The 26,504-nt window shown below is 41.5% G+C and overlaps 1 protein-coding gene across 6 annotated transcripts in view; it reads right to left on the reverse strand.

The window, feature by feature from the left end:
* The window catches only part of TNPO1 (transportin 1), a 57,043-nt gene that overhangs the window by 19,343 nt on the left and 11,196 nt on the right, over positions 1 to 26,504 (reverse strand). For 5 of the 6 annotated variants that reach the window (XR_014787629.1, XR_014787628.1, XR_014787630.1 and 2 more), the window contains 13 exons: positions 22,002 to 22,135; positions 20,998 to 21,079; positions 18,516 to 18,638; positions 17,370 to 17,488; positions 16,308 to 16,368; positions 14,474 to 14,642; positions 14,132 to 14,284; positions 11,079 to 11,304; positions 9,621 to 9,792; positions 1,403 to 1,489; positions 861 to 968; positions 551 to 709; positions 381 to 468 (listed from right to left, as the gene is read on the reverse strand). Coding sequence is in view for 3 of the 6 variants with exons in the window: in XM_084833496.1 (XP_084689622.1) it covers positions 381 to 468; positions 551 to 709; positions 861 to 968; positions 1,403 to 1,489; positions 9,621 to 9,792; positions 11,079 to 11,304; positions 14,132 to 14,284; positions 14,474 to 14,642; positions 16,308 to 16,368; positions 17,370 to 17,488; positions 18,516 to 18,638; positions 20,998 to 21,079; positions 22,002 to 22,135 (1,681 nt within the window). In the remaining 3 variants the exon portion in view is untranslated. Of the gene's footprint in view, positions 1 to 380; positions 469 to 550; positions 710 to 860; positions 969 to 1,402; positions 1,490 to 9,620; positions 9,793 to 11,078; positions 11,305 to 14,131; positions 14,285 to 14,473; positions 14,643 to 16,307; positions 16,369 to 17,369; positions 17,489 to 18,515; positions 18,639 to 20,997; positions 21,080 to 22,001; positions 22,136 to 22,217; positions 22,401 to 26,504 lie in introns of those variants that run through there. The other variant, XM_084833497.1, reaches the window with a different exon arrangement.

Genomic DNA, 26,504 nt, shown 5'->3' on the forward strand with positions numbered 1-26,504 from the left:
ATTGTCAATAACACCAGTTCTGTCATGCCTTCAGGGATCAGGACTACTGTCTCTTATTTCTGCTTTAACCTCTTATACTTCTAGGGCCAGGCTCCACAGTGTTCACTCTGTCTCAAGCTTAGCCAAGGGACAGAAATGGAGGCAGCGGGGAGGAGCCTGAGATCACTAGTACTAAGGAAATGATTTTGGTCACATGATCCCTGCCTTTCTTGGGTGGTGGAAGACTTAGCCAATTGCTGGATGCCTCCTCACATCAAACTGGGAAAGTAACTCTCAAAATTTGCCTTTACACATGGAAACACCACCCTAGCAGACCCTACCCATTTGCGGAACACAATAATTTGAAACTCAAATCTCAAATGCAGTGTTGAGCAACATACCAATGCAAGGCTTCACATGTTGAAAACATGCCTTTGTCAGATCACCTAGCAAGGCAAAAGAACTCTGTCGTACCTCAGGCATTTTATCCTAGAACAGAAAGATAGCAGCAAGTTTTTGTTTCCTATTTTAATATTCGGGGAGGGGGGGAGAGGAAATGTATATATCTCACCTGCATGCACTGGTACATTAGTGTCAGGATATTGCTCCGAGCCACAAGCTGTTCAATGTTGCCTCCAAGTCCTTCAGCTAAACCACTAAGTAAATCAAGAGCCACAATCATAAAGTCTTTATCTGGAGCTTCATACTGGTCTGGTTGAGCATTGTGCAACTATAATTTAAAAAAATAATACAGTTGGGCAATTTACATTTTTTATGCCAACAGGGTTGCTCAAAGGATATTATACATCTCTAGAAAACAAGCACTGATTTCACTGAAATTGAATTTCTTCATTCTCTAAAGGCTAACAACAGAAAAATACCATGGCTTGTGCAAGAGTCTTCTGTACCAGATTCACACAGCGCTGGTACACTGGTTCACAGTATGGAAGGAAGCCAGATTGCAAGGCAGTGGCAACCGAAGATAGGCACTGAAATACAGAACAAACACTAGAGAGTATGTGCTTTGGACTGCAACATATACCTTGCCAATAAGCACATTTTCTACGGTCTTAAAAAGCCTAACTTTTGAAGTACAAAAGGAGTACATGCATTTTCAAATTATAAAAATTCACAACACTGTGGTAACATGACCAGAACATGGAGTTTTGACATGAAAGGCCCAGGGGAAAAACCCCCATTCAACTTCCAACCTCAGTGGCTCTTACAGCCCAGGCCTACCCATCCTTACTCAGAAATAAATCCTAATGATTTCAATGGGGCTCACCCCCAGCTATGTAGATGGAGAATTGCAGCTGTTAACTCTCCCAGTAAAACCTACCCTCATAGGGTGGCTGCAAGCTTATAAAGTAGTGTGTATATTTCAAGGAGTACTACAAGAATGTGAGTACACAGTATCACATACCTCTAATAAAGGGAAAAGATCTTTATCTTCATCCTTCAACATGTTCCATTTCTGGATTAGTGGAGGCATAAGCATCTGAATATATTCCTACAGACAACAAAGGAAAGTTATGCAATTAAGTATGCATAACAAATTCTATAAACTGACACTGTATCTATTTCGAAGACCAGACATCATTTTTCATTTTCCATCTTATCAATGTTGTTTTTTCATTTGATCCCAAAAAGTTGATCTTACTAGCTGACAGAGTTACAAAGGATCCCCAAGAAATCTATTTCGAATTGTCTTGATTTTAAACTAAGCTTTCATACAACTTGGACTGTGACCCAATTCCTTCTATCCAATTGTATCTGTTTCTCAGTAAATACATATATACCTAAATATATTTTCAAAATCAGGCGGGAGGAAATCTGGTTTAAATGTGCAGCAAAAGTAGGGTCTATTCAGCAACTGGAACTATTCCAAAAGTGGGCTCTATTCAGTGAGCTGTTGCAGAGATCGGGATGGGGAGAAATACTTTGGTTCACATTTTTATGCAACCCAACCTACTTTACATTTTCCTCACTTAACAGGTGGATTAGAACACAGTTACAGTGTCTTGCATAAGTATTCATCCCCTTTGACTTTTCCACATTTTGTTGTGTTACAACCTGGAATTAAAATGGATTTAATTAGGATTTCCTATCACTGAGCTACACAAAATAGCCCATCATGTCAAAGGGGGGGGGGGGGGGATCTACATATTTTACAAAATGATTTACAAATAAAAAACTAAAAAGTCTGGATTGCATAAGTATTCGCCCCCTTTGCTGTGACACCCTTAAATAAGCTCTGGTGCAACCAGCTGCCTTCAGAAGTCAATTAGTTGAGTGGAGTCCACCTGTCTGCAAGTCAAGTGTCACATGATCTCAGATTAGATACACCTGTTTCTGGAAGGCCCCAGAGTTTGTTGGAGAACATATCTAAACAAACAGCATCACGAAGACCAAGGAGCTATCAAAACAAGTCTGGGATAAAGTTATCGCGAAGCACCAATCAGGGTTGGGTTATAAAAAAAAATCCCAAACTATGAACCCATTATTACAAAATGGAAAGAATATGGCACAACTACTACTCCGCCTAGAGAAGGCCGTCCACCAAAACTCAGTAACCGGGTTAGGAGGACATTAGTCAGAGAAGTAACCAAGAGGCCAATGGTAACTCTGAAGGAGCTGGAGAGATCCACAGCTGAGAGGAGAGAAACCGTCCATGGGACAACTATCACCCAGATGCTCCACAAAGCTGGGCTTTATGGAAGAGTGGTGAGAAGAAAGCCATTGCTGAAAAAAACCCTTATCAAATCCTGTTTGGATTTTGCCAAAAGGCATATGAGAGACACAGCAAACGTGGAAAAAGGTTCTCTGGTCTGCTGAGACTTTTGGCCTTACTACAAAACGCTACGTGTGGTGCAAAACCAACGGTGTCCATCACCCTGAGAACACCATCCCCATGGGGCTGGCAGCATCATGTTGTGGGGATGCTTTTCATCAGCAGGGACTGGGAAACTGGTCAGGACTGAGAGAAAGATGGATGGAATCAAATACAGGGCAATTCTAGAAAACCTGTTTCAGTCTGCATGGGACCTGGGACTGGGGCGGAGGTCCACCTTCCAGCAGGACAATGACCCTAAACACACAGTCAGAGTTACACTGGAGTGGTTTAAAAACAAGAACCTGAATGTCTTAGAATGGCCCAGTCAAAGCCCAGACCTCAATCCGACTGAGAATCACAGAATCATAGAATAGTAGGGTTGGAAGGGGCCTACAAGACCATCGTGGCTTCTGTGGCAAGACTTGAACATTGCTGTTCACCAACAATCCCCATCAAACCTGACAGAGCTTGAGCAATTTTGCCAAGAATGGGCAAAAATTGCAGGATCCAGATGTGCAAAGCTGGTAGAGACTTACCCCAAAAGACTCACAGCTGTAACTGCTGCCAAAGGTGCTTCTACTGAGAACATAGGAAAAGTCATGCTGGATCAGACCAAGGGTCCATCTAGTCCAGCATTCTGTTCACACAGTGGCCAACCAGTTGTTGACCAGGCACCAACAAGCAGGGCAGAGATGACTTAGTGGATAAAGTAGCAGTTACAGGAACTCTGAGGGAAAGCGACCATGTTGTACTTGAGTTCTTGGTTCTAAGGGAAGCAAAAGCCGAGTGTAGTCAAACACGTACCCTGGATTTTAGGAAAGCTGATTTTAATAAACTCAGAACAATGATCGGTAAGGTCCCACGGCAAGCGACGCTAACGAGAAAAGGAGTCCAAGATGGGTGGGAGCTTTTAAAGAAGGAAATTCTCAAGGCACAATTACAAACAATTCCAACAAGAAGAAAAGGTGGAAGACAACAGAAGAAGCCAATGTGGCTTCACAAAAAGCTTAGAAATGACGTGAAAACAAAAAAGGACACATATAGGAAGTGGAAAGAAGGCCAAGCAACAAAGGAAGAGGACAGCCAGGTAGCATAGAATTGCAGGGATGGTGTCAGGAAGGCTAAAGCTGAGAATGAGCTGAGGTTAGCGAGGGATGCGAAAAACAAAAAGGCTTTCTTCAGCTACATCCAAAGTAAAATGCAGAGGAAAGAAATGGTGGTTCAGCTAATTAAATAAGGGTGGAAAAATGATAACAGATGACAAAGAAAAGGCAGAGCTGCTCAATTCCTACTTTGGCTCAGTCTTCTCCCAAAAGAGGGTCTATGAGCCCCCTGGCAAAGGCGAAGTACAGGCTGAAGGGGCAGGATTGCAGCTTGAGATCGATAGGCATATGGTCAAGGAACACCTAATTACTTTGAATGAGTTCAACTCTCCAGGGCCAGATGAACTGCACCCTAGAGTAATAAAGGAACTGGCAGAAGAACTCTCAGAACCGCTGTCTATTCTCTTTCAGAAATCATGGAGGACGGGTGAAGTGCCAGATGACTGGAGGAGTGCTAATCTTGTCCCTATCTTCAAAAAGGGTAAAAAGGAGGAACCTGGGAACGACAGACCAGTCAGTCTGACATCAATCCCTGGGAAAATTCTGGAGCAGATCATAAAGCAATCCATCTGGAAGCACCTTGAAAACAATGCAGTGATTATTCGAAGCCAACATGGATTTGTCAAGAACAAGTCCTGCCAGACAAATCTGATCTCATTTTTTGATCAAGTAACCTCCCTTGTGGACCGTGGGAATGCTGTAGACATCATATACCTCGACTTCAGCAAAGCTTTCGACAAAGTCCCCCATGATCCCCTGATGAGCAAACTAGCTCAAAGTGGGCTAGAAGAAACAACGATGCGGTGGATCCACAGTTGGCTACAGAATCGGAGTCAAAGAGTGCTTATCAATAGGACCTTCTCAAACTGGAGAGAGGTGACGAGTGGGGTACCGCAGGGCTCAGTCCTGGGCCCAGTGCTCTTCAACATTTTTATGAATGACTTGGAGGAGGAGGTGCAGGGAATGCTGATCAAATTTGCAGACGACACAAAATTGGGCGGGATAGCTAATACTTTGGAAGACAGAAACAAAATTCAAAGTGATCTTGACAGACTGGAGCGCTGGGCAGAAAACAACAGAATGACATTTAATAGGGATAAATGCCAAGTTCTGCACCTAGGAAAAAGAAACCAAATGCATAGTTACAAGATGGGGGATATGTGGCTCAACAACGCTACAAGCGAGAAATACCTTGGAATTGTTGTTGATCACAAGCTGAATATGAGCCAACAATGTGATGTGACTGCAAAAAAGGCAAATGCTCTTTTGGGCTGCATTCATAGAAGCATAGCTTCCAAATCCCGGGAAGTACTAGTTCCCCTCTACTCACCACTGGTTAGGCCTCATCTGGAGTACTGTGTCCAGTTCTGGGCACCACACTTTAAGAAGGATGCAGACAAACTGGAGATGGTTCAGAAGAGGGCAACAAAGATGATCAGGGGACTGGAAACAAAGCCCTATGAAGAGAGACTGAAAGAACTGGGCTTGTTTAGCTTTGAGAAGAGAAGACTGAGGGGAGATATGATAGCGCTCTTCAAGTACTTGAAAGGTTGTCACAGAGAGGAAAGCCAGCATCTCTTCTCGATCATCCCAGAGTGCAGGAATAATGGGCTCAAGTGACAGGAAGCCAGATTCTGGCTGAACATCAGGAAAAACCTCCTGACTTTTAAGAGCAATACGACTATGGAACCAATGACCTAGGGAGGTAGTGGGCTCTCCCACACTGGTGACGTTCAAGATGAGGCTGGACAGCCATCTGTCAGGGATGCTCTGACTTGGATTCCTGCACTGAGCAGGGGGTTGGACTCGATGGCCTTGTAGACCCCTTCCAACCCTACTATTCTATGATTCTATGCATGAGTGCAACAGCACCCTTTCACCCATGTTCCCCAGAAACTGGTGTATCTCCATTTACCACCTACTCATCCATGGAAGGCTGTGGAACTCCTAAAGGGGTGTTTGGAAGACGTTTTAAGATGGACGAAGATGAGCAAGCTGAAGCATAAACCAGACAAGAAGGAACTACTATGGGTGGGAAAATCTGCTGATCTGGATAGAGTGATTCAATTCATATTGGCCAGGGTGGCACTCTGCCTGAAAAACCAAGTATGTAGTTTGGGGGAGGTTCTGGATTCAACACCGTCTGTGGAAGCACAAGTGATAGCTTTTATTAACTTTGGTTGGTACATCAGCTGCAGCCCAATCTCGGGAAAGAAGACCTGCCCTCAATTATGCATACACTATAAATCCAGACTGGACTACCATAATGTGCTCTACGTGGAGCTGCCTTTAACGACAACTTGGAAGCTTCAGCTTGTGCACAACACAACCATTCGAGTCCATGCTGGGACAAGACTGCACTGGTTGCCAGTGTGTTTCTGGGCCCAATTCAAAGTGCTGCTTTTGCTCTTTAAAGCATTAGCATAGAACCAGGTTATTTGAAGGCCTGCCTATACCAGCCTTCCCCAGCTGATGTTCTCCAGATCTTCTGGGCTTCAATTCCCAGAATTATTGACCATTATCCATGCTGGCTCTAAGATACCTATGGAAGACTATAGTCTTGAAAGATGGCTACAGAAATGGATTAAATAAAATAAATATATCTTCAGAAAACCTACTCACTAGCCCACCATTAAAATCTGTAAGGTCAGCAGGCGCTAGCGATAAGTTCTTCTCAGTGGTGACCCCTGCTCTAAGGAATTCCTTCCTGAGAGATATGCAGCTGACTCCATCTGTTGTTGTTTTTAAGATGGTTTTAAAAACATACTTGTTTTCTTCAGCTTTTAACTGAAAGGGTTTTATTATATATGCTGCTTTTGTGGTTTACGTTTTGGATTTGACTTGGCTTGTTTAAACTGGATTATTCTTACCTTTGTTTAAAACTGAAGTACTTATCCACAGTGAATTGTACATTTTATATTGTAAGCTGCCTTGGGAAAGCTACAGTCTTGAAAGGCGGCTAAGAAATGCATTAAATAAATTAATCTTTTGGTGTGTATACATATATACACAGTCTCTAAGAGATATAAATAATCCCATTTCTTATCTTGAAGGTCATGTTCTTCTCCTTTTCCTTCTCTGCAAAAAGCATTACCTACCACAGCCAGATGTGGGAATATGAGATTGACCTAGCAATTATAGTTGGAAATGCTAAGAATTTCCATGCACAGATGGCTCCCCGCCAGAATAGTCTCCAGTATACTGAGAAACCATTTCCTTGCCATCGGGGCAGTTAATTGCTTCCACAGCAATATGCATCATGGAAAGCTTGAAACAAATTCTCTCCTATTGGCTTGAGTGGCACTAGTTCATTTTACCTCACTCAAAGAGTGAGGGGAAGATGACTTTCTCCTCAGATTCTGATGCTTTGCTGGTGAGAAGAGCTCAGTAGATATTCAAAAGAGAGCTTGCAACCCATCATCTGCAATCCTTTAAGGAATGTCAGATGCGCAGGCCTGATCCTTGTCAGGTGGTAGTTAATTAAAACCTTCCCCACACATCAATTGGCCTGTCTGATGAACTGTAGCTGATGGGAAAGAACAGTAATCTCATTCTCTGCCATGCTGCATGAAGTGTGCAAAGCTGCTGGGGAGGGAGACTAGTAAGAACTTCATAGAAATGGATGCATATGAAGCTCAGAAAGCCTAAACCAGATCTTCCTATGTTTCCATGGCTCCCTGAGCCATTTCTGAACTTGGAAGGCTACTTCATTTATTGTTTGGATATATATTATATCTATATTGATTGAAATTTGATGTTTCGTATTGATTGCTTTGTATTTATTGTCAGCCACTTTGTTCTCCAGTTGGAAGAAAAAGCAGGATATAAATATTTAATGAAATGTGAATGAGTAACTAAACTTAATTAGGCATCTCTTGCTACCTGCAGCAGTTTATCAACAAAAGAAAGCAATCCTTTTTTTTTTTTTTTAAGTACACAGTGCAATCCTACCTCGCCCCCATTGTTGATGGCTTGAGGGAAAGTCAAGGCCAATGCTAATTCCATAAATATACATGCCCTGATCCAAATAATGAGATCTGTGAGCAGAAGCAGGCTGGATCAGGAATCACAGGCATAAATCAGTGGATCCTATCTACCCACTCTGCCCTACTTTCAATTGAATGTGTATTTATTACAGAGAGCTTCGGCTATTGGGCGGTATAGAAATGAAATAAATAAATAAATAAATAAATAAATTTATTAATTTTTATACTGCCCAATAGCCGAAGCTCTCTGGGCAGTTCACAAAAGTTAAGACCACAAAGTACAACATAAAATAATATAAAATATAAAAGTTTAAAGCTACAGTATAAAAGTACAACCAGAATAAACCCTAGCAGCAACGCAGATATTTAAAATACAGATTTACAACAGCAGAGCTAAAAGAATAAGATGCTAAAATTTTGGGAAAATAAAAAGGTCTTCACCTGGCACCGAAAGGAGTACAATGCAGGCACCAGACAAACCTCTCTAGGGAGCTCATTCCACAACTGGGGTGCCACAGTAGAAAAGGCCCTCTTCCTGGTAGCCACCTGCCTCACTTCCTTTGGCAGGGGCTCCCAGAGAAAGACCCCTGAGGATGATCTTAAGGTCTGGGCAGGTACATATGGTAGAGGAAAATCCTTCAGATAACGTGGTCCCAAGCCATTTAGGGCTTTGCATGTTAATACCAGCTCTTTGAATCAGGCCTGGACGTGGACCGGCAGCCAGTGCAGCTGGAAAAGTACTGGCGTAATATTTATACACAGTTCCCCATCCATATTTCGTGCAAATTAATATACATAACTATCCATGATCAACTTCATATTGCCATTCTCTTTTGTGAGGCTTCAAAAGAACAGAGGAGCCTACAGTTCAAATAATCAACTTCTATGTCTATAGACATAGCCAGAATGCAAAGAGTTCCCCAAGTCTTGAGACTTGCACTAGGTCTCGTGGAATTTGTTCTTTGAACAGCTTCACATACCATATCAGTTTTTTCAGTTTCCTAACTTTCCTCAAAGTTGTTTGAAACTACCTCCAGTTTCAACAACATTTGGCCACATGGCATGGAAGGGCGGATGCATGTGCGTGTGTTTCAAAACCAATTTGCCCAATCCGAGGAAATGCCCTACAAAAGAAGAGTTTAAAAAGAACTCTTGGGCCATGCAGCTAGTTTCACAGTTGCTTAGATTCTGGTTCATAGCTGTGAACCACAGAGAGCTAGTGCAATATAGTAGATTACGGCCTGAAGCCTAACTTTCAAAACTCACCTCAGCCATAAACTTAGTGACTTGCCAAAGGCCACTCAGTTTTCCCATTCAGCCTCCGTCCCCATCTGTAATAGGGGGATAAAATGGACCTACCTTATGGGATAACAATCCTAATAATAGATTTCATAACTTAAGCAATTTGAAAACTTGGGGAAAAATAGCTATGTCCTATTCTTGAGCTACAGTTACATAGTATTTCAATAATGAAGACTGCACCAGGGATTTCATAATATTTTGTAACAGACTAACACAAAGCACGCAAAATTCAAAACAGTGAGAGATTGGTTGGGAGAGTTTTCAAGGGTGATGGGGCAAAGTACTTGGGGTTAGACAACCATGTTGAAATCTGCGCTGTTGTAATACACAGAAATAAGGAAATAAACCTCTAGAACAGAGGTCTGATGGAGAATAATACTCTTCAGCTTTATCTAAAAAAAGGATAACAATACTTACTGGTTTGTTTAGATGATGGCCTACAGAATCTGCTAAAGTTCCTATGGCATCGTAAAGAATAAGCAGATTCTTATGCTGGTATTTACTAAATGCGAAGACCAGAGTATCAAGTATATATGCAAGGTAAGGAACAAGTTCTGTACAAGCCTCCTCTTCTAGAGTAGCAAAGGCACTAAGAAGCAAAACACAAATTTAGTCTGCAGAATGGAACGCCACTTTCTTTTAGATAAACTATCCAGTCCTTTAAAGAAAAAAAAGGTCATTGATCAAAATATTGATCTGACAACTGGTAAGATGCAATGAACTTGTGCTTCCCCTCACCCCCAATGTTAAGGGTTTTATGTGAAATACTCATCACAACATGTACGATGCCTTGTAGTTTAACACCCAACATTTTGGATCACTATCGATTGAGTCATAATCCAGAAGTCTAGGTGCGCAGAAATTCCTAATTTTAATTTGAACATCAGACCTTCCCAGCTATAAACAGTTTTCTAAAGCTCTCAAATTTCAGAGATGGCTGGCCATATAGTATAAGGGCTACAGTTCCAAAGGGAATAAATGTCAGAAGCTCCAATGCATATGCTGAATTACTTGAATGCTTCTCTGGAGTGAGTAATACAATACCTACAACAGAACTCACTTTCTTAACAATACTCCGCATTCATGTTCTATGCTTGACAGTAAAATGCAAAGAGAAAAATCAATGACAAAATTATTACTCCCTTAAAAAAATCACCTAGAACAGCTACTAGAAGTAAGGACATTTAAAACAGAAGAGTAACTTCCTCAAAAAGAATTTTATCTAGATTAAGAAGACCTGTTCAACAAAAACAAATAGAATACTGCACCACAAATAAAAAGCATTAAGAGTCTTCACTAGTGATGCAGGTTTTCTGGAAGAAAAATTATTGGTAGTTTATTGGAAAATTTGCGTGAGAAAATTTTCTGATGGCCTAGTGAATGATCTAGTTTAGCAAGTTTATTTTACTTTTATTTAATAAACATAATTAAAAAGTACCCCATGTTATTTTTTGTCCCAATACACAAGTATTTGACTGAAATATTTGAGGGGGAAAATTAAAGCACACTTAATGTGATTTAAATGTTACATTATGTAGAAATGTTTATTGGAATACTTGCAAAAATTCAGACAACAGCATGTACTTCCCTTACACTGCCAAATTTAAAGGAAACACAAATGTACTGAAAACTGTTAACATGCTAATAAATTTTAGCAATCCAAAGAACTGGGCATAGTATGCTAACAACCACTCATCTACAACTTTAAAACTCCCATGTTTGAAAAGTATTTTATTTGCAATTGGCATCCATTTCACTAATTAAATAACGAAATGGAAAATTTCCCATGGAAAAATAGAGCACTGGAAAAACTTTCTGGCCCATATCACTGGCTTTCATCACGTGCTTTGAGGATCATCAATATTTTTTACTTACCTGCAGGCAGCTTCTTGTACTCTCTTGTTGCTATCAAGGATACGCTTTAGCAACTCAGTCATTAATGGCTTCAAGTACGTGTCTGGGGGTTGACTGACTACCCAGTGTGCATAGCGGCTAAGAGTCCAGCAAGTAATGGAGCGCACAAGAGCCTTTTTATCAGAGAGGCACTGAATAAGGTGAGGGATTAGTTCAGGAAGATATGGAATCATACCCTGCATGCAACCTGTAAGAATATAATACCAATTAGAAATCCTTAGTTAAATCACTCCTCCATGCATACACAAAGCAGTAAAGCCAACAGGAAAAATAATGTATCCACTTCTGGGAGTGAAGTATTCTAATACATTTTTAACAGGCACTTAACTACTTAAAAGCAAGATGGGAAACCCAAAATTTGCATTCCAACTCTATGGAGAAACTCAATGATGTCAGTAAAGCTTGCAGTTCTGGTACCTGATGCACCAACAGTATACAATCTGCTTATTAAAGTAATTGATTCCCTTGAAACAAAGGGGAAATACAGAATTTGAGGTCACAATACAAAGATTATGGATGATCAAGATGGAAATCGACTGAATATTAATCCAAACTATATATAATGCTTCCTATCTACCTTCCTGCAGCAAGCAAAATAAATTGAGAAAATAATATCCCACGCTGAGTTGGACATCATCAGCATTTTTAAAAAATTATAAAAGCATCTAATATGCACTAGATGCTATACAGTCGGGGTGGGCACTCTGTTTTGGATCAAGGGCTGCATTCCCTCAGGGGAAAATGGCTAGCCCAGGAGTGGGCAAGATGTTTTTGTAGGCCAAAACATCTGGAGGGCCACCACTCCCATCATCTCTTACTATTGGCTATACTGGCTAGGGCTGATGGGAGTGGTAAGTCAAAAGATCTGGAGGGTTACAAGTTGCTCACCCTTGGGTTAGGGGTTGCATACCAGTGGTAGATGGGACCAAGCACCAAAAGTGGTGGGGATAGCCCTTCTCTCTCTTCCCATCACTCTCTCCTCCTCGCTGCCCTTCATCTATCCATTCTCCCTCACACACAAATCTATTTACATAAGCCTACACAAACACCCCAACCCAAAGATACAGCGCTCTCCACCGTTGTGAAGGTTGACCAAGATACAGCTTCCCCCAAAATTCTAAAACACTTAAGTAACATTTCATAGAAAAAGAATGCTTAAAGTATTTCGTGCTTAAAGCATGAAAAATATGGATACATCTAGCTGAGAGACAGCTGCAGCTGTCAATACTGGCAACTTCTTCCAGCATCAAAAGACTCTACATCAGAAATGGGGAACCTCCAAACCAGACTGGCCCATCTCACTCCTAGGGCCTCCAGAGAGACCCCTCCCCAAAGCCCCATCCCCTGAAGACTAGCGGGAAAGGAAATCTCCATTATTACCTCCAGTTACTGATTGGCGATAACAGAGGGCAGCAACAGTTCCACACCCCTGCTCTACATGAAACTTTGAAGATAAAAAGTGTATGAAAGCATGTGGAGATTGTCTTAGCTAGAAAACTAACAACATTAGACTCTCATTAATGCATGTAGAATGCGTAACAGATTCTAAATTGGGGAAGTACTGACTTTGAAGATAGATAGCAGCAGGAGGAAAATAGCTTTTTTAGGCCATAATCCTCAACATTCTTAAGACCACTTTAAACCTTACACAGAGATAATCTCCATCTAGAAAAAAGTAAGATATACATGCACTGGAGAGCTAGTGCATTTCAAATGGGATGTATCTGTGGTTTCCTCACTGCAGAAAACATAGTATTTGAACTACCCATGATTTGGAAGCTTCTGCCATTCAAAATGATGAATGTTTTCCATTGTTAGGTCAGCCTGTTAAAGCTGTTTTGGGTCCATTATTGAAAACTGCATGAAATTCTTGCTAAGAAAATAAAGCACTTAGAATACAGTTTCATGTATAAACCAAGGGCTTAAAATGAAACAAAACCCCATGTGCTTTTTTGAGATTACAAAACTACAAGTGGAATTTAGAATACAGGCTGTTTAGGGGGAAGGGCAATGGCTCAGTTGTAGAGCCCATGCTTTAAATATAGAACACCCCAAGTTCAATCCCCAGCATCTCCAGGTAGGGCTGGAAAAATTCCTGCCTGAAACCCTGGAGAGCCACAGCTGCCAGTCAGTGTCAACAATACTGGGCCTAGATACATCAGTGGTCTGTCTCAGTGTAAGGCAGCTTCCTACGTTTCTATGTTCCTATACACCAAAACCTCCTGTTCATGGTTCTGGCTACTGAGCTATGCCAAACTAAGGTACTTTTCATACCAGAGAATTCCCTAAGTCTGTAGAAATTACTACCTTGGGGGGGGGGGGGGGTTTCACTTCCAAAATGATAGGCACAAAACTACCTGAGTTCACTATTACATTTCCTTATTTCCATGAAGTTCCTCATCAAAAATCACCTTTCCCGGGAAGCCCTTGGTTCATCCCCCTAGTCTCTATACTGTATTGTAACTAAGTCAAAGCACATCTAATTGAAGTGATCGCATATTCTTCCCCTGCTTACCCATGCCTCCATTTCCCCCTTTCTCTGTTGTTTCCTTGTGTCTGTTTTAGACTGTAAGCCTTTGGGGTAGGGACCTTGTCATACCTGTACTTTGTAAAGCACCATACATAGATAGTGCTATACAAATTATTTTTATCAAGATATTATTTTTATCAAGTTGTGGAAAGCCCTCCCCTTGGAGGCCTGATTGGAGCAGGCACTGGTCCCGTTTCGGCACCAAGTAAAAGCATGGCTTTTTACCAAAGCCTTTGAGGGCTAAATGCCTTTCCTAGCACACTGTTTTAACTGTTTTATTGTTTTAGATTTTAGCTGGTATTAGTTTAAAAGTTTAATATGTTTTAGGTGTTTACATTATTTATTGTTTTATACTTTTTAAACTGATTTTATCTGTACACCTCCCTGAGATCTTAATGATATAGGGTGGGATAGAATTTTTTTTAAAAAAATAAATAAACAACAGACTAATAAGCTATAGCCTGTACCATACACATTTACTTACCTTCAGCAATTGCTCCTAGAACTAGGATGCCTGATTCTTTCACCACCCACTCTGGATGAAAAAGCAATTCTTTCAGAAGAGGCAAAATGTGTGGCAGCAGTTCATCACGGAATACATTGGCAAGGACATCAAGAGCAGCAGCTGAACACTTCCCTAAAAAAAAGAAAAAAGATCAATATATTTAAGAGGCACATTTTAATTATAAAACATAAGGATGGGCAACCTTCTTGCCACCTAGGCAAGAACAACTGTTAAACTGGCTTGATGAGACACATAGAAGAGCAGACACACTGCATCAGTATTTGTAATTTGTTAAGTATTTTATATGGGTATTTGACTTACTTAAATTCCAGTCAGAAATAGTGTCATCATCATCAAGCTCATCATCATCATCATCATCCTCTTCAATACCATCTTCTTCATGCTGCTGTGCTACTGTCCGTGAACGGTGAAACCGAGGCCTTATATCTTGTTCACTATCTGGGATAGCTTCATCTTCTTCAACATCTCCCTGTTATTGGAAACCAAACAGCAGTCTAAGTACAGATGCATGCTTCTAAAAATCTTTTCCTCATTCTGAAGCAGTATTAGGGCACAATCCTATCGACTGTGCCCTTGTTGGAGGCTTCCGAGACTCTTATGCCCTACCAGGCTGAACTCAGAACAGTGAGAGAAAAGAAAGAGGCGGTCTTCACCTCCCCACCCTCCATGTTTGGTGACTTTCACTAGACGGCCTTTTCAGCCCATCTAACCAGGGCACTTTGGAGGGGGAGGGAAGGAGACTGGAGGAGGCTCAGGATAAATCATATCCTAGCCTTTCCAGTCTCTTCCCCTCCCCTCCCCTCCCCTCCCCTCAAGTTGCTTTTCCATCTTGGACAGGCAGCCAGTGCAGTTCTTTCTATGGCAGCTGTGAGGGGTCAAATCTTCAGCTCCCCCTTCTGAGGTCAGAGTGCTGTCTCCGACCACAGAGGAGTCTTCTGAGCAATCCTATCGTCCCTGGGATGCTCTCCCAGGGACCACAGGATTGCTGTCTTTGTGTTAACTCAGCATATGAAACTAACACACTGTTATGTTAAAGAATCCAAAGCCTCTGGAGATTGGGTGGAGCAAAGGAATGTCACACTTATTAGTAATGTTATTTAAACAAAAACTTGCAAAAGCAAACACTGAATGAGAGCACAAAATATCAGTAAAAACTGACCTTACTTTTAAAAATTCAGTCTTACTTTTAGCTTCATAGCCATCCTGCCCAGAAATCCCTTTGCTTAATTCAGCACCCTGTGTCTTCAGAGTTGCAGGGATTCCAAGCCCTCCCGCTGAGTAGTTAGGCAACAGAGACTTACTGTGCAATCCACAAACTTATTCGGTTTATGGCACCACTTCACGCCTGTAGTGCCCACAAAGGCTGGGAGCTGTCCTTTGGGCCTAATTAGCTAAATAGGGCTTTTATTAAGGGAGCTACTTAAAGCAAGGCAGATGCCTTTCAACTAATGCAACAGGTTTCCTACTCTGCTTGACAGGCTTTTTCTGGGCTCCTCCCTTCAGGGGGGACTCTCTCGAGCCAACTTCTGATGGGCAGCCAATCTGGCGGAATGCCTCCCACTCCTCTCAGCTCCACCTGCTTAACTCAGAGGCAGGCTCTGGCATCTGTCAATTCTGATGCTTCCTCCCCCTCAAACAGAGGCTGGGTTCCCACAGGGATGGGGGAAGATGGTCTCTGAGCCTGGCCCTACTGCTCAATAAGACACTGGGAAGGTTCTTCACTGACTCCTGGAGAGTTTTGGGGAATTTCCTCCCCCACTCCCTGTCTCGTCTAGGCTTCTTGTAACTCCGACGAGTCTGAATCAAAGTCAGAAACCAAACCAGGAAGCCAGGGCCCAATCCTGACACTGACCACAAGAACAAGTGTGAAGAATGCACACAACTCTTGAAAGTAGTCCAGGGTCCATGAAACTGCCAAGAGCAGCTAACAGCATAATCCTGTGCATGTCTACTCAGAAGCAAGCCCCACCATGTTCAATGGGACTTACTCCCAGGTAAATGGGTATATCGCAGCAAAATCTGTTACATTTTACTCCATGTGAAAGAAGAACAAACATTATAAAGGGTATCAAATGTAAGAGGCAGTTGTCAAGTAACATTTCTTCAATAATGAGGAAAATATAATCATGCTTACCTTCAAGAGAATGATATCTATTTCTGAGTATTTCATGCCATTTACTAAAACAGGTATCAACCTACAGAGAAAGGACTTGATTCAATTGTTGCCTATCAACATAGCAGAATTTAACACTATATGAGATAATCCAACACCATTAAAACCCATGCAAGTGTCTACAAGCAGATGCTGAATTCAGTTTTTCATCTTTTACCCTACCCTCCCAAAATTTAACCAGATCTGCAAGCTTAAACATGGTATATCCTAATGCATATCCCGTTCTTTTTAGCCAATCCTCAAAACAAAGACCTTCACAATAATTCTACTTCTTAGCTATTTCAACTCTTGCTGTGATAACTGTTATCCATCTCTTCCTAATTTAATTTCACCACATCCTTGATATCCCCTAGTAAGAATCTCACAGGGGACATAGGAATATGACTTCTATTTACTGACAGCTTCTATTACTTTCTTCCAAAAGTCTTGAAACTTTACATAGTTCCACTATAACTTCTAAAACCACAGCCTTAACAGCTACTTGATCTCAACCTGAAGCTGAATACATGCTATTTTGCTATTAAATTTATTGCCAATGCTTTAAAAAGCCATAATATAATTTTCTCTTTGCCCATAAAAATAAGGAGGTGTCCAGGAGGCATATACCAACACTTCCGAAGCTTTGTATGGTGAATGTTTAGCTAGTGGGCAGAAAGTTCCATCACTACAGAGCCTTTAGAACTACTTACAGACTTGCCCACCCTTTTAATCCCACTGGAATTAAGCATCCATCTTCCATGCATACATTCCCACTCTAAAAAAGGTGTGCCAACATCTGAGTAAACAGATATGCCTGTCTGTCTTCCTTGCACAGTGTCAACTGCAAAATTGGGATTTACCAGTTATCATTCTCAACTAAGCAGCTGCCAAAGCAAAAGAACAAAACCAACTAAGATATATACAGAAGTGAAATCCTGACGATGTTCACAAAACCTGTGAAAGAGTTTTAAAGAGACATTGAGATCAAGATGCATATCAATTCCAGATCTGTTGCTGCAATATTAGGGGCTTTTGTCAACTTACTTGGTAAGATGCCGACATAGTACATCTTTACAAATTGGCTGTTCAGCCAAAGTCAGCCAAAATTCACAAGCTTCCAAAGCCACATTTTCATCTTGGTCCTGAGTCCTTTGTAGCATATACTACACACAATGCCAAGGAAGGTACAATGTTAGTTCCTTTGTAAGTGGGATCTAATTAAAACAGTTTAATGTAACAGTCCACCACCACAAGGGTTGCTTACAAAAACTATTTTAATATTTCAGACATTGTGGTCATGGAAAGTGCAAGCTTAGTATGAATACAACAAACAGTTAATTCATTTTTGTCTTTTATCTAGTCCCATCACAGTATCATATTTTGATATTCAAGGTCAGATTTCACAAACCGCTAACCATACTTGGGCTGTATTCAGGGCTCAGCTCCTCTAAACTCTTCTGCTAATGATGGATTTACATGTTCCCTGCCTTATCAATTAATCAGGACACTGTAAGTGTCCTGGATTGATGGTAGTAATCTGAAAATATGTAGTACCATTATATGATTTTACAAACTGTTTTGTTTGGCTGCCACTTAGGGTTGTATTTCCAGGCTTGAAAAGTGGCTTGCTTGACCAGGGGTTCATTTTCAACAGCCATTTATTTCTCCATTTGGTCTCCAGTGACTAAAAAAAGTACTGCTATGATTGTAGAAACGGTTGCTGGTCACTGGAGCCTGTATGCATGTACAGCTCAGTTCACAATGAGGTTTCTCCACGTGAACCTATACGCTACACGTGTGAACCAGCACTTAAGTATTCTACTGCTATTTATATTTACTTCCTATTCCTTAGCAAAGAATTAAGAGATTTACCAGATGTGTTTTAAGTATCCACACTTGATGCAGATGATGGCGAATGACCACAGCACATAACGATAAAATAGAACATTTAAAGTTATCCTGAACAATGTTGATTTGCAATGAGTAGCCAGCCATGTTTAATTTAGTGCAAAGTCACATCTGCTAAAAATCTGCTCTAACTCCAACGGCCTAACCTGTTAATAATTGTTAAAACATTGATGCGTATGTGTGTCGTAGATTCTGAATTTTATCTAGTCCTCCTCTCTTCCTACACATTACAAAACTTTGTTCTATCTTCATTTGTGCTTAAACAAAACACGAAAAAGTTACCTCAACAATACTAATCATATGAGGAAGTAAGCGGTCCATTCGAACTTCCAACAACATCACCAGAGCCCGACACACATTTTTACGCACTTCTGGCTCTTCATCACCAGCCAATGCGAACAAATTCTGTTGAAGGGAACAGATATTGTGAACAAGAGAAAAATATTGTTTCCAGCATCTACCAGGTAAAAAAATGTAACTACTCACATTACCCATTCATATTTCTATTTCAGTTAGTGCAAATGACGTTGCGCTAGAGGAAACTAGGCTCCAGTCTATGCCTAAGAGGAGAATCCAACTAATGGTATTTTTCCACAAGCATGGTTGGAAAAGCGGTTGTGCATTACACTTATGCAACGTGGTGTGCATAGCTCTTGTGCAACCTGTTGCGCATTCCACTCACGCAACCCACTGTGCAACTGTTTGCACAACTAGTTATATAAGCATAACAGACAACCGCTTGCACAACCGTCAGCAGAGCTTCACTAGCACTATTTGAGTTTCCAGAATTACACCACTGGATACTGGCCATTAGCCCACATTATTAAATGGACCTAAGGATGCTGATTTATTGTCAGCTTTAATTCAAAGCAGCAGACTTTTTTCTGCATTATAAAGACAAAGGAAATTGAAAGTCATGGAGGGGAGCACCTGTCAACCCAAATAGACACACATTTACAGAACTAGCTGGAACTTTGCACACAAAGTTATTGAGGCTCGTTTTGTGTCTTTTCCAGCTAGAAACTACTGTATAACCAAAAAGGCTTTTGTTCTAGAACTGTCTTATAAAACAATCAATATATTGGTTTTTTTCTGGGACTTTCTAGCATTCGCTCTGTTTTAAAGTTGCTGGTTTATGATTGCCAGAGCTCTTTATTAATAACTTTATTTTTTATGCAGGTATTTAATGTAGTTTTTATTTTAAAAAATGACATTAGCGTGTTTCGTAAACAAACAGTATAAAAATTAAGTGCTAGTAGGACATACATTTAGCTTAGGACTCAGTTCTTATTGACACCAACAATTTAATTACACCTCAGTAAAGTCAAGAATTTTGTCAGGATAAGGCAAAGCAAACCACTTCTCCAAAAATAAGGGCAACCGTAAATCTGATACTGACAACTTGTGGTCTCTTGGAGCAATAGGGCACCATGCTGAAGCAGTGAAAAACCAATCCCTCACAAGGGACTCTGCTATTCTCTTGCACCACGGAAATCTATCCAGAAGCAGGGGACCATAGTAGGAACAGATAAGATACAGTGCCAGCATGGCATACCTACTTGAAAGTACCAAACACTGTAATGGTATCTAGAAAGTTTGAGACACATTTCCTGAAGTGTAAGGTATACCTCTCCATCCGAATACAAACAGTTTCTATGAGAAAAATATGTCCCCTTCCATGGTCTTGCCTCAGCCAAGGAGGTAAATATAGGTCTATTGTTCGTTCCCAATTAATGTAACATTTCTGTTGACTGATGGTGCTGAAAGGTAGTGACGCAATGGCCTACTATTTGCTACTCATACTCCCTTATTCAAAATTTGCCCATCTTTGTGCTGGGGCCCATGTTAGCATAGACAGCACTAAATTGAGCAATAAAGGCTTTCTGACCGAGTGGTCAGAGAGTGAAATACCGAGACAGTCACAGCAAGAAGGAAAGAAAGGAGAAAGTCGACTGTTCCTTGCGCAGATATGTTAAAGTAGAATTGACATCGGGATCTTCTCACCATCCTGTGCATAAAACACAGCTATTCCATAGACCTCTACGCTCTACAATGGTTTAACACACAGAGGGAGCAATCCTATGGGGATAGGTGGCCACCTCTGAACTCGGAGGCGATCACCTATCCAATGGAGGGCAGGCGGAGCACGGAGGGGATCTTCTCCACCAGCCGCCCTGCATTAGCAGCTTGACAGCCGATTTCGGTTGTCTAGCTGCAGCACTTCGGAGTGGGGGGAGGGGCAGCAAGACGATGCACTGGAAGCTTCGCACTGGCCCTTCCTGCACTCCCTGCCTTGGGGAACACCCCCCTTTTGCCCCACTTCGCACTGCTATTCCGAGCACAGAGACGATCTGTGCCACCTACAAGGTAGCAGGGGAGGAGGCGGGGAGGTGGTTCTGTGGGAACCGACCGATTCTAAAGCCGTCTAGCCGCTGTCTAGTGGACATAGGACTGCCCCCTTAGGATGCAATCGTATAGCCACTTACCTAGAGTAAATCCCATTTAACTCAGTGGGTCTTACTTCTGAGTAGACATGTATAGGATTGCAGTGTACCACTCCCATTCTTATCCTGATTTCTGAGTGTTGGAGTCTTACAAGTTTGTCATCAGTTTCCATAATAAATGTAATCAGTTTTGCCACTAATTTTAGAGGCACTGTCTTAGAAAAAGGAGAAAACTTAGAATTATTTGTAAGAGATTTCTAAACTTTCCAAAGATCCTAACACACACCGATGTTAACCAATAAAAAAAGAGAATCACCTACCTCAATAAATCCATCAATGTGCAACATAAGGGCTTGAGTCCTACTGATGATAAATTGATTGACACAAGCAACTGCATGGGACCTACAAAAGGTAACATTTTCTTGCATCAAATATTGGGGTGAAAATCAAACCAGAAAATACATCTACCTTTTAGAATCAAATCAGGTTTCAATCTTATCTGCAAAAGAAACAGATGTGTGTATACGAACTATTTTCCACCCAGGAAAAGACTCAAGAAACAACATAAACATTCTGCCCCAGTTATAGTCAGCTGTGCTTTCCAAAGGGTCATACTGATTTTGAGAGAGCAACCCACAATTTGATATCATAGTTACTAAACATCAACAGCAACTTTCACAGGGATTCAAAGAGCTCTGCAAGCAAGTCCAAACATTTATTTTCTAAGCACAGTTCTGAAGTGAAGGTTCTTCCCAAAGGTGTTCCCCACCCCCTGACACTTGGGTGTGCCCCACTGAGCAGTATGGGACACCAAGATCTGGAGTGGATGAAAACCATCAAAGTCCATCAAGATACCATCAGAGGATTGTGCTGGTTGACTGATGATATCCAGAAAGGGCAATTCACCTTTTAGGTAAGTCTACAAGAGTTATTAGATTGCCTTCCCACATATAAACACTTGAGGAACTTCACTTGTGACATATCAACTGCTCGAGGCAAAAAGAACTGACTTTTCCTATTTACAAGAGCTTCTCTGCCTAGCATGTCAGATGAATGGTTGTTTATTAACAGTGCAAAGCTCCAGTAAAGTGAATGGGAATTTCATGCAATGTATTTGCTATTAGAGAGCCAGCAAGGAACTACCATAAGAACAAAGGATGATTGTTAAATGCTCCAAGAACTGGCAAATAATCAGTCAGCTCAGACAGAAAATACCTGACTTACATTAACATTCAAGTTAACCATATTTAAAATGCCTCCGTACAACATCTTGCTCAAATGTATATCTGAAATGTCTGGGTTGGTGGGGAGACTAATCTCTTACCTTATTTTTGGACTGCTGTGCTTGAAGAACTGTAAAAACTTAGGGATCATGATATTGAGAGGTCGATCTAATGCATCACTATCTAAGATTTCAGCAGAATCTTCACAAATCTTCTGAAGAGCTCCAAATGCACCCTGTCAAGTAAATACATGTTTTGGTATTTTTCAAAAAGTTCTGTAGCGGTATCACACACATTACTACTTTGTAAACCTTTACCTTTTTATTTAAGTGCAGACTGCATTCCAAATACATCTGATAGCATTCTCTAGGCAGGGGCTGATAGCATTCACAAGCAAGGGAAATTCTACTTGAACCGATTCGGCAGACCAGACTAGGAACCTGTGCTCTGGGGATGAAGCGGGAAGTTTCTCCTGGTCCAGGCCAAGTCTTTTTTCTGAAAAGAACCAGCTTCCTCAAGAACTAAAGTACCCAGCAAATGAACCACTGGATGTCAACAAGTACGGAAAAACCCTGTTCTTTTAAGTGGAAGGAGCAGTCAGTCAACCGAGATCACTCCTAACAGCAAATAAGCAATGTTCTCCAGGAGAGGCTTACACAAACTCTGCTAGAACAGTGGAGGAATAAAATCCTTACTTCTCAAGTGTGGCTGCAGCAACAGAGTGGAAACTGGATGAAGGTAACTAAGCAAACGTCACCATGGACATTTTAAATATTGAGAATCCAGGACAGGAAAGCATGACTGTCCCAGGGGTCCCTAACTAGCACCATAATCTGTGCATGTCACACTTAGATGGCCTGTACTGGGAAGAACAGAATGTTATTGTCAAGTAACAACATTCCCCTCTCTCCCTCTAGTGGTAGCACAGCAGTCTGTAACATATATATAAGAGAGAGAGAGAGAGAGAGAGAGAGATGCAGCATATAGATACCCACCAAGGAGAAGTACTAGGTTTCCAAACATTCTGCAAAACCGTTCTAGCAAAGTCCCCTTTAACAGAAGACTGTTTATCAATAAAGTCTTGCAAAACTGTAGGATGACATCCAGCTGGTGGCTCTTGAAATGTCTTCAACCCAGAACGCTCTGAAGTCACCTGGCCCCAACCTAAATGGCCATGATACCTTGAGGAGGATCTTGTGCAGAACTTGCACACAAAAAAAGTGTAAAAACAGACAAACAATATCACTCTCCCATAAAGAGAGCTTTTGAAAGAACCAGGCAAAAGGTTGGTTTAGCTTATTAATTTATACCCCACCCCGATCGGAGTCACTGAGACCTACCTACCTTCCAGGAATGGACCCAAGCAACCACAGTGCCCCCTAGTTCTATCCCGGCTACACTATCCAGAAGGAAACCAAAGTCAGTCATACCAAAAGCCACCAATGGAATCAGCAGTGCTGCACTCCCAGCCATCTCCTAGTGCAGGTCATCCACCAGGGTGACCTGGGCAGTTTCAGTCCTGGAACAAGGACAGAAGCCAGAATGGTTTATCTGGCTCATTTCCAGTTTCATCCAAGAAAAGCCCAAACTTGGCCTGCCACCAGCTGCTTAAATACCTTGCACAAAAAAGGAAGATTTGAGACTGGGTGATCATTGGTCAGATTGGATGAGTCTTAAGATTCTCTCCCTGCCGCCCCAAAAGAGGGGCTTCATCACAACCTTTTAAAAAGCTGCCAGGACCTCACCCTCCCTTAATGAGGCAGTTATTACCAAAACCTGCAACCCTGTCTTTTTTAACCCTGGCAGTTTTCACTAGTCAAGATGGGCAAGGATTCAGAGCACACATGGTAAGTTGTACCTCTCCAAGAATCTTGTCCACATCCTCAGGCTGCACAAGCTGAAATGTGTCCATAGAAAGCTGTCTAGGTGGAGTCTCAGTGCCAAGTAGAACTGGCTCTGAACTATGCGTCCAAGTCAGAGTGGATGCAATCAATTTTATCCATGAAGTCTTTAGCTCACTGTGGGTCCCCAAGGCTCTAGCTCATTTTTCCTTTGGTCAGGCTGTAATAGGCCTTTCACCATTAAGAAAAAGTGTTGCTGAACAGCACCAAGTGGATACAAAGTTGGTGAAGTAAGATCTCTTTGCCACCATTGCCCCCACAGAACCAGCCCTAACATGGGCTCTAACCTGTGTTTCGTTGGGCTTGGCCCAAGTCTTTTGCCATTTGTGCTCTAGCCATCATCCTGCTCATTTCATCACCACCAATTTCTTGAAAATGAAGGGGATGGGGTTTAGCTATATGAGATAGGAGAGTATATAGGTGCTGTCTGCTATCATATTCAAAGTCCAGAATGTCTCTATGATCCAAAGGTCAACCAAGATGCCAACATGACCACTGACCACAAGAGTTGGAAAATCCCCTAGAGGCATTAGGAATCCTCCTACTAGGTCCCCAACCCTGTAAGAGGTTAGTGGCCATCTCTAGCATAAACCTGAACAAATAGTGATCAGACCTTAGTTGTCTGATATCCCAGTTCCTTTCTAGGTATATCCATAAAGAAGCCCCTTTAGCCACAGTGCTTCTGTTGCTCCCATGCACCAGATCCTAGTAAAACATGTATTTAACCAATAATTGGAAGGACTTTCAGAGAGAGATTTGGATACCTGAACCTTTTTACAAGGAGCTTAAGGAACTGAGGGTGCAGGGCCTACATCTCCTGATTCAGAATCTGTTGGCTGAGTCAATCTGCCCTGGTGATAATCATCCCCACCCTGACTGATACTAGATTGGACTCTGTCCATAACAGGATCTTGCTTGCCTCTTGAGAAAGACTCCTTAGCTTGATCCCTTCCTACTGGTTAACATACAATTCAATGTAATATTACCCATACGTATCATCATGACATCTTGGTCTATAATTCTGTCTTGGAACTGTAATAGTTTTCAGTTGGGGAGCAGTAGACTCACCAACTGAATAAACAGGTGTTCGTCATGATCAGAACACAACGGGGATCCCCCAGGCCTTCTGGGAGCCTGTCTGGGAATAACGATTAACTAAGATTCTCCTTGACAACATAAAGAAGAGTCAGGAGCTGATGCCTCCTTTTTACTACATCAAGTTGGAACAGGAGAAGGATCCCCTAAAAAGGTGGAAATGTATCTAAGAGGTGTAAAAAAAAAAAAAAGCAAGAGATCTGAGTGGTCCTGCTTGACAATCTGGAAACTTGAGTACCCAAACTTCTCCTGTCTGTCCAGAAGAAATATTTTGTACTGGAAAGATTCCAAGGTTACCCCTATGTACCGCAGCCTACAAATTAACTGTGAAACACTCTTGTCATTGTTTATCACAAAATTGTGTTTCTCAAGACTATCCCTTCTGTCTTTAACTTAGAGAGGGCTAGTAGACAAGGGTATTCTTCTCCCCCTGATATTGACCTTTGTCTGGAACCCCTTTCATGCACTATTCAGCACAGCAAATAGCATTCATGGACTGACTAGTGGGGGCACTGACTGTAATAAAACAATATTATATGCAGATGATATGGTGCTATTTGTTGACAAACCTGAGACCTCAATTCCAGAGCTTATTACACTAATCAATACCTTCGGGCTCCTTTCTGGATACACCATTCACTGGGAAAAATCTGAACTGATGTCTTTCAGCATGTATGTGTTGGGCATGAATATATTCTCTAGACAGTAATTCCACTGGTGCCCTGGGACTATAACATACCTAGGTAGTTCAAATCTCCAGGGATTTTTCTCCAGTGGTCAAACTAAATTTGTTAACATCACAGATAAATGTAGATTTAGAATGATGGGCCCTATGAGTACATGCATCCTATAACATATGTCCTTCATGGCATTCCTCTGCATATCCCACAAAAGTATTTCCAGAAACCACATACTCTCTTCCATAAGTTTATCTGGGGATTTTCTCCCCCAAGGTTTTCACTCAAAGAATACAACTGCCAACCAAAGAAGGGCTTCAAGCTTTCCTGACTTAAACTTCTATCACAAAGCTTTTCTCCTTTCTGGCACACAAAAGTGGCAACACCCTACCTCTCCTGACATCCCATCATCTCACTACCTGACACCACGCTCTCAGTGGATAGCACTGGGGTCCACCCATCTACAGAGAAAAGAAATAACCGCACCTACTATTATAGGGAAACATCGATTTCATTCTGACCCCCGTTCACATGTTAAATTAACCATTTGGTGTAATCCAGATTTAAGAATAGCAGGCCAATCTTTCCGTTGGAAAAAATGGGCTGATTGTGGGATATATACATTGGATCAATTCCTAGGAGCAGATGTTCTGCCCTATTACAGCCCACTGGGCAATTAACACACTTTTCAACATCTGTTTTTGGACCATCAGCTCTTTGTGGTTCTGTAACCCCCCAAATATTAGAAGAATTTATTTACCACACATTATCAAGGCTACAATTTGGCTATCTAAACAATTACTAGATATGACTAAGTTTGCTAAGCAGGTCATCAGAGAGGAATGAAACAGGGAACTAGAATATCCCATATATGAAAGAAAATGGAAGGTTGCCCTTGCCTCTGTGTGTTGTTTCTCTCAACTTGAAATTA

This window comes from Heloderma suspectum, chromosome 2 (genome assembly GCF_057233095.1).
Source record: "Heloderma suspectum isolate Gila_16-S chromosome 2, 16-S_ref, whole genome shotgun sequence".
Classification (NCBI taxonomy): domain Eukaryota; kingdom Metazoa; phylum Chordata; class Lepidosauria; order Squamata; family Helodermatidae; genus Heloderma; species Heloderma suspectum.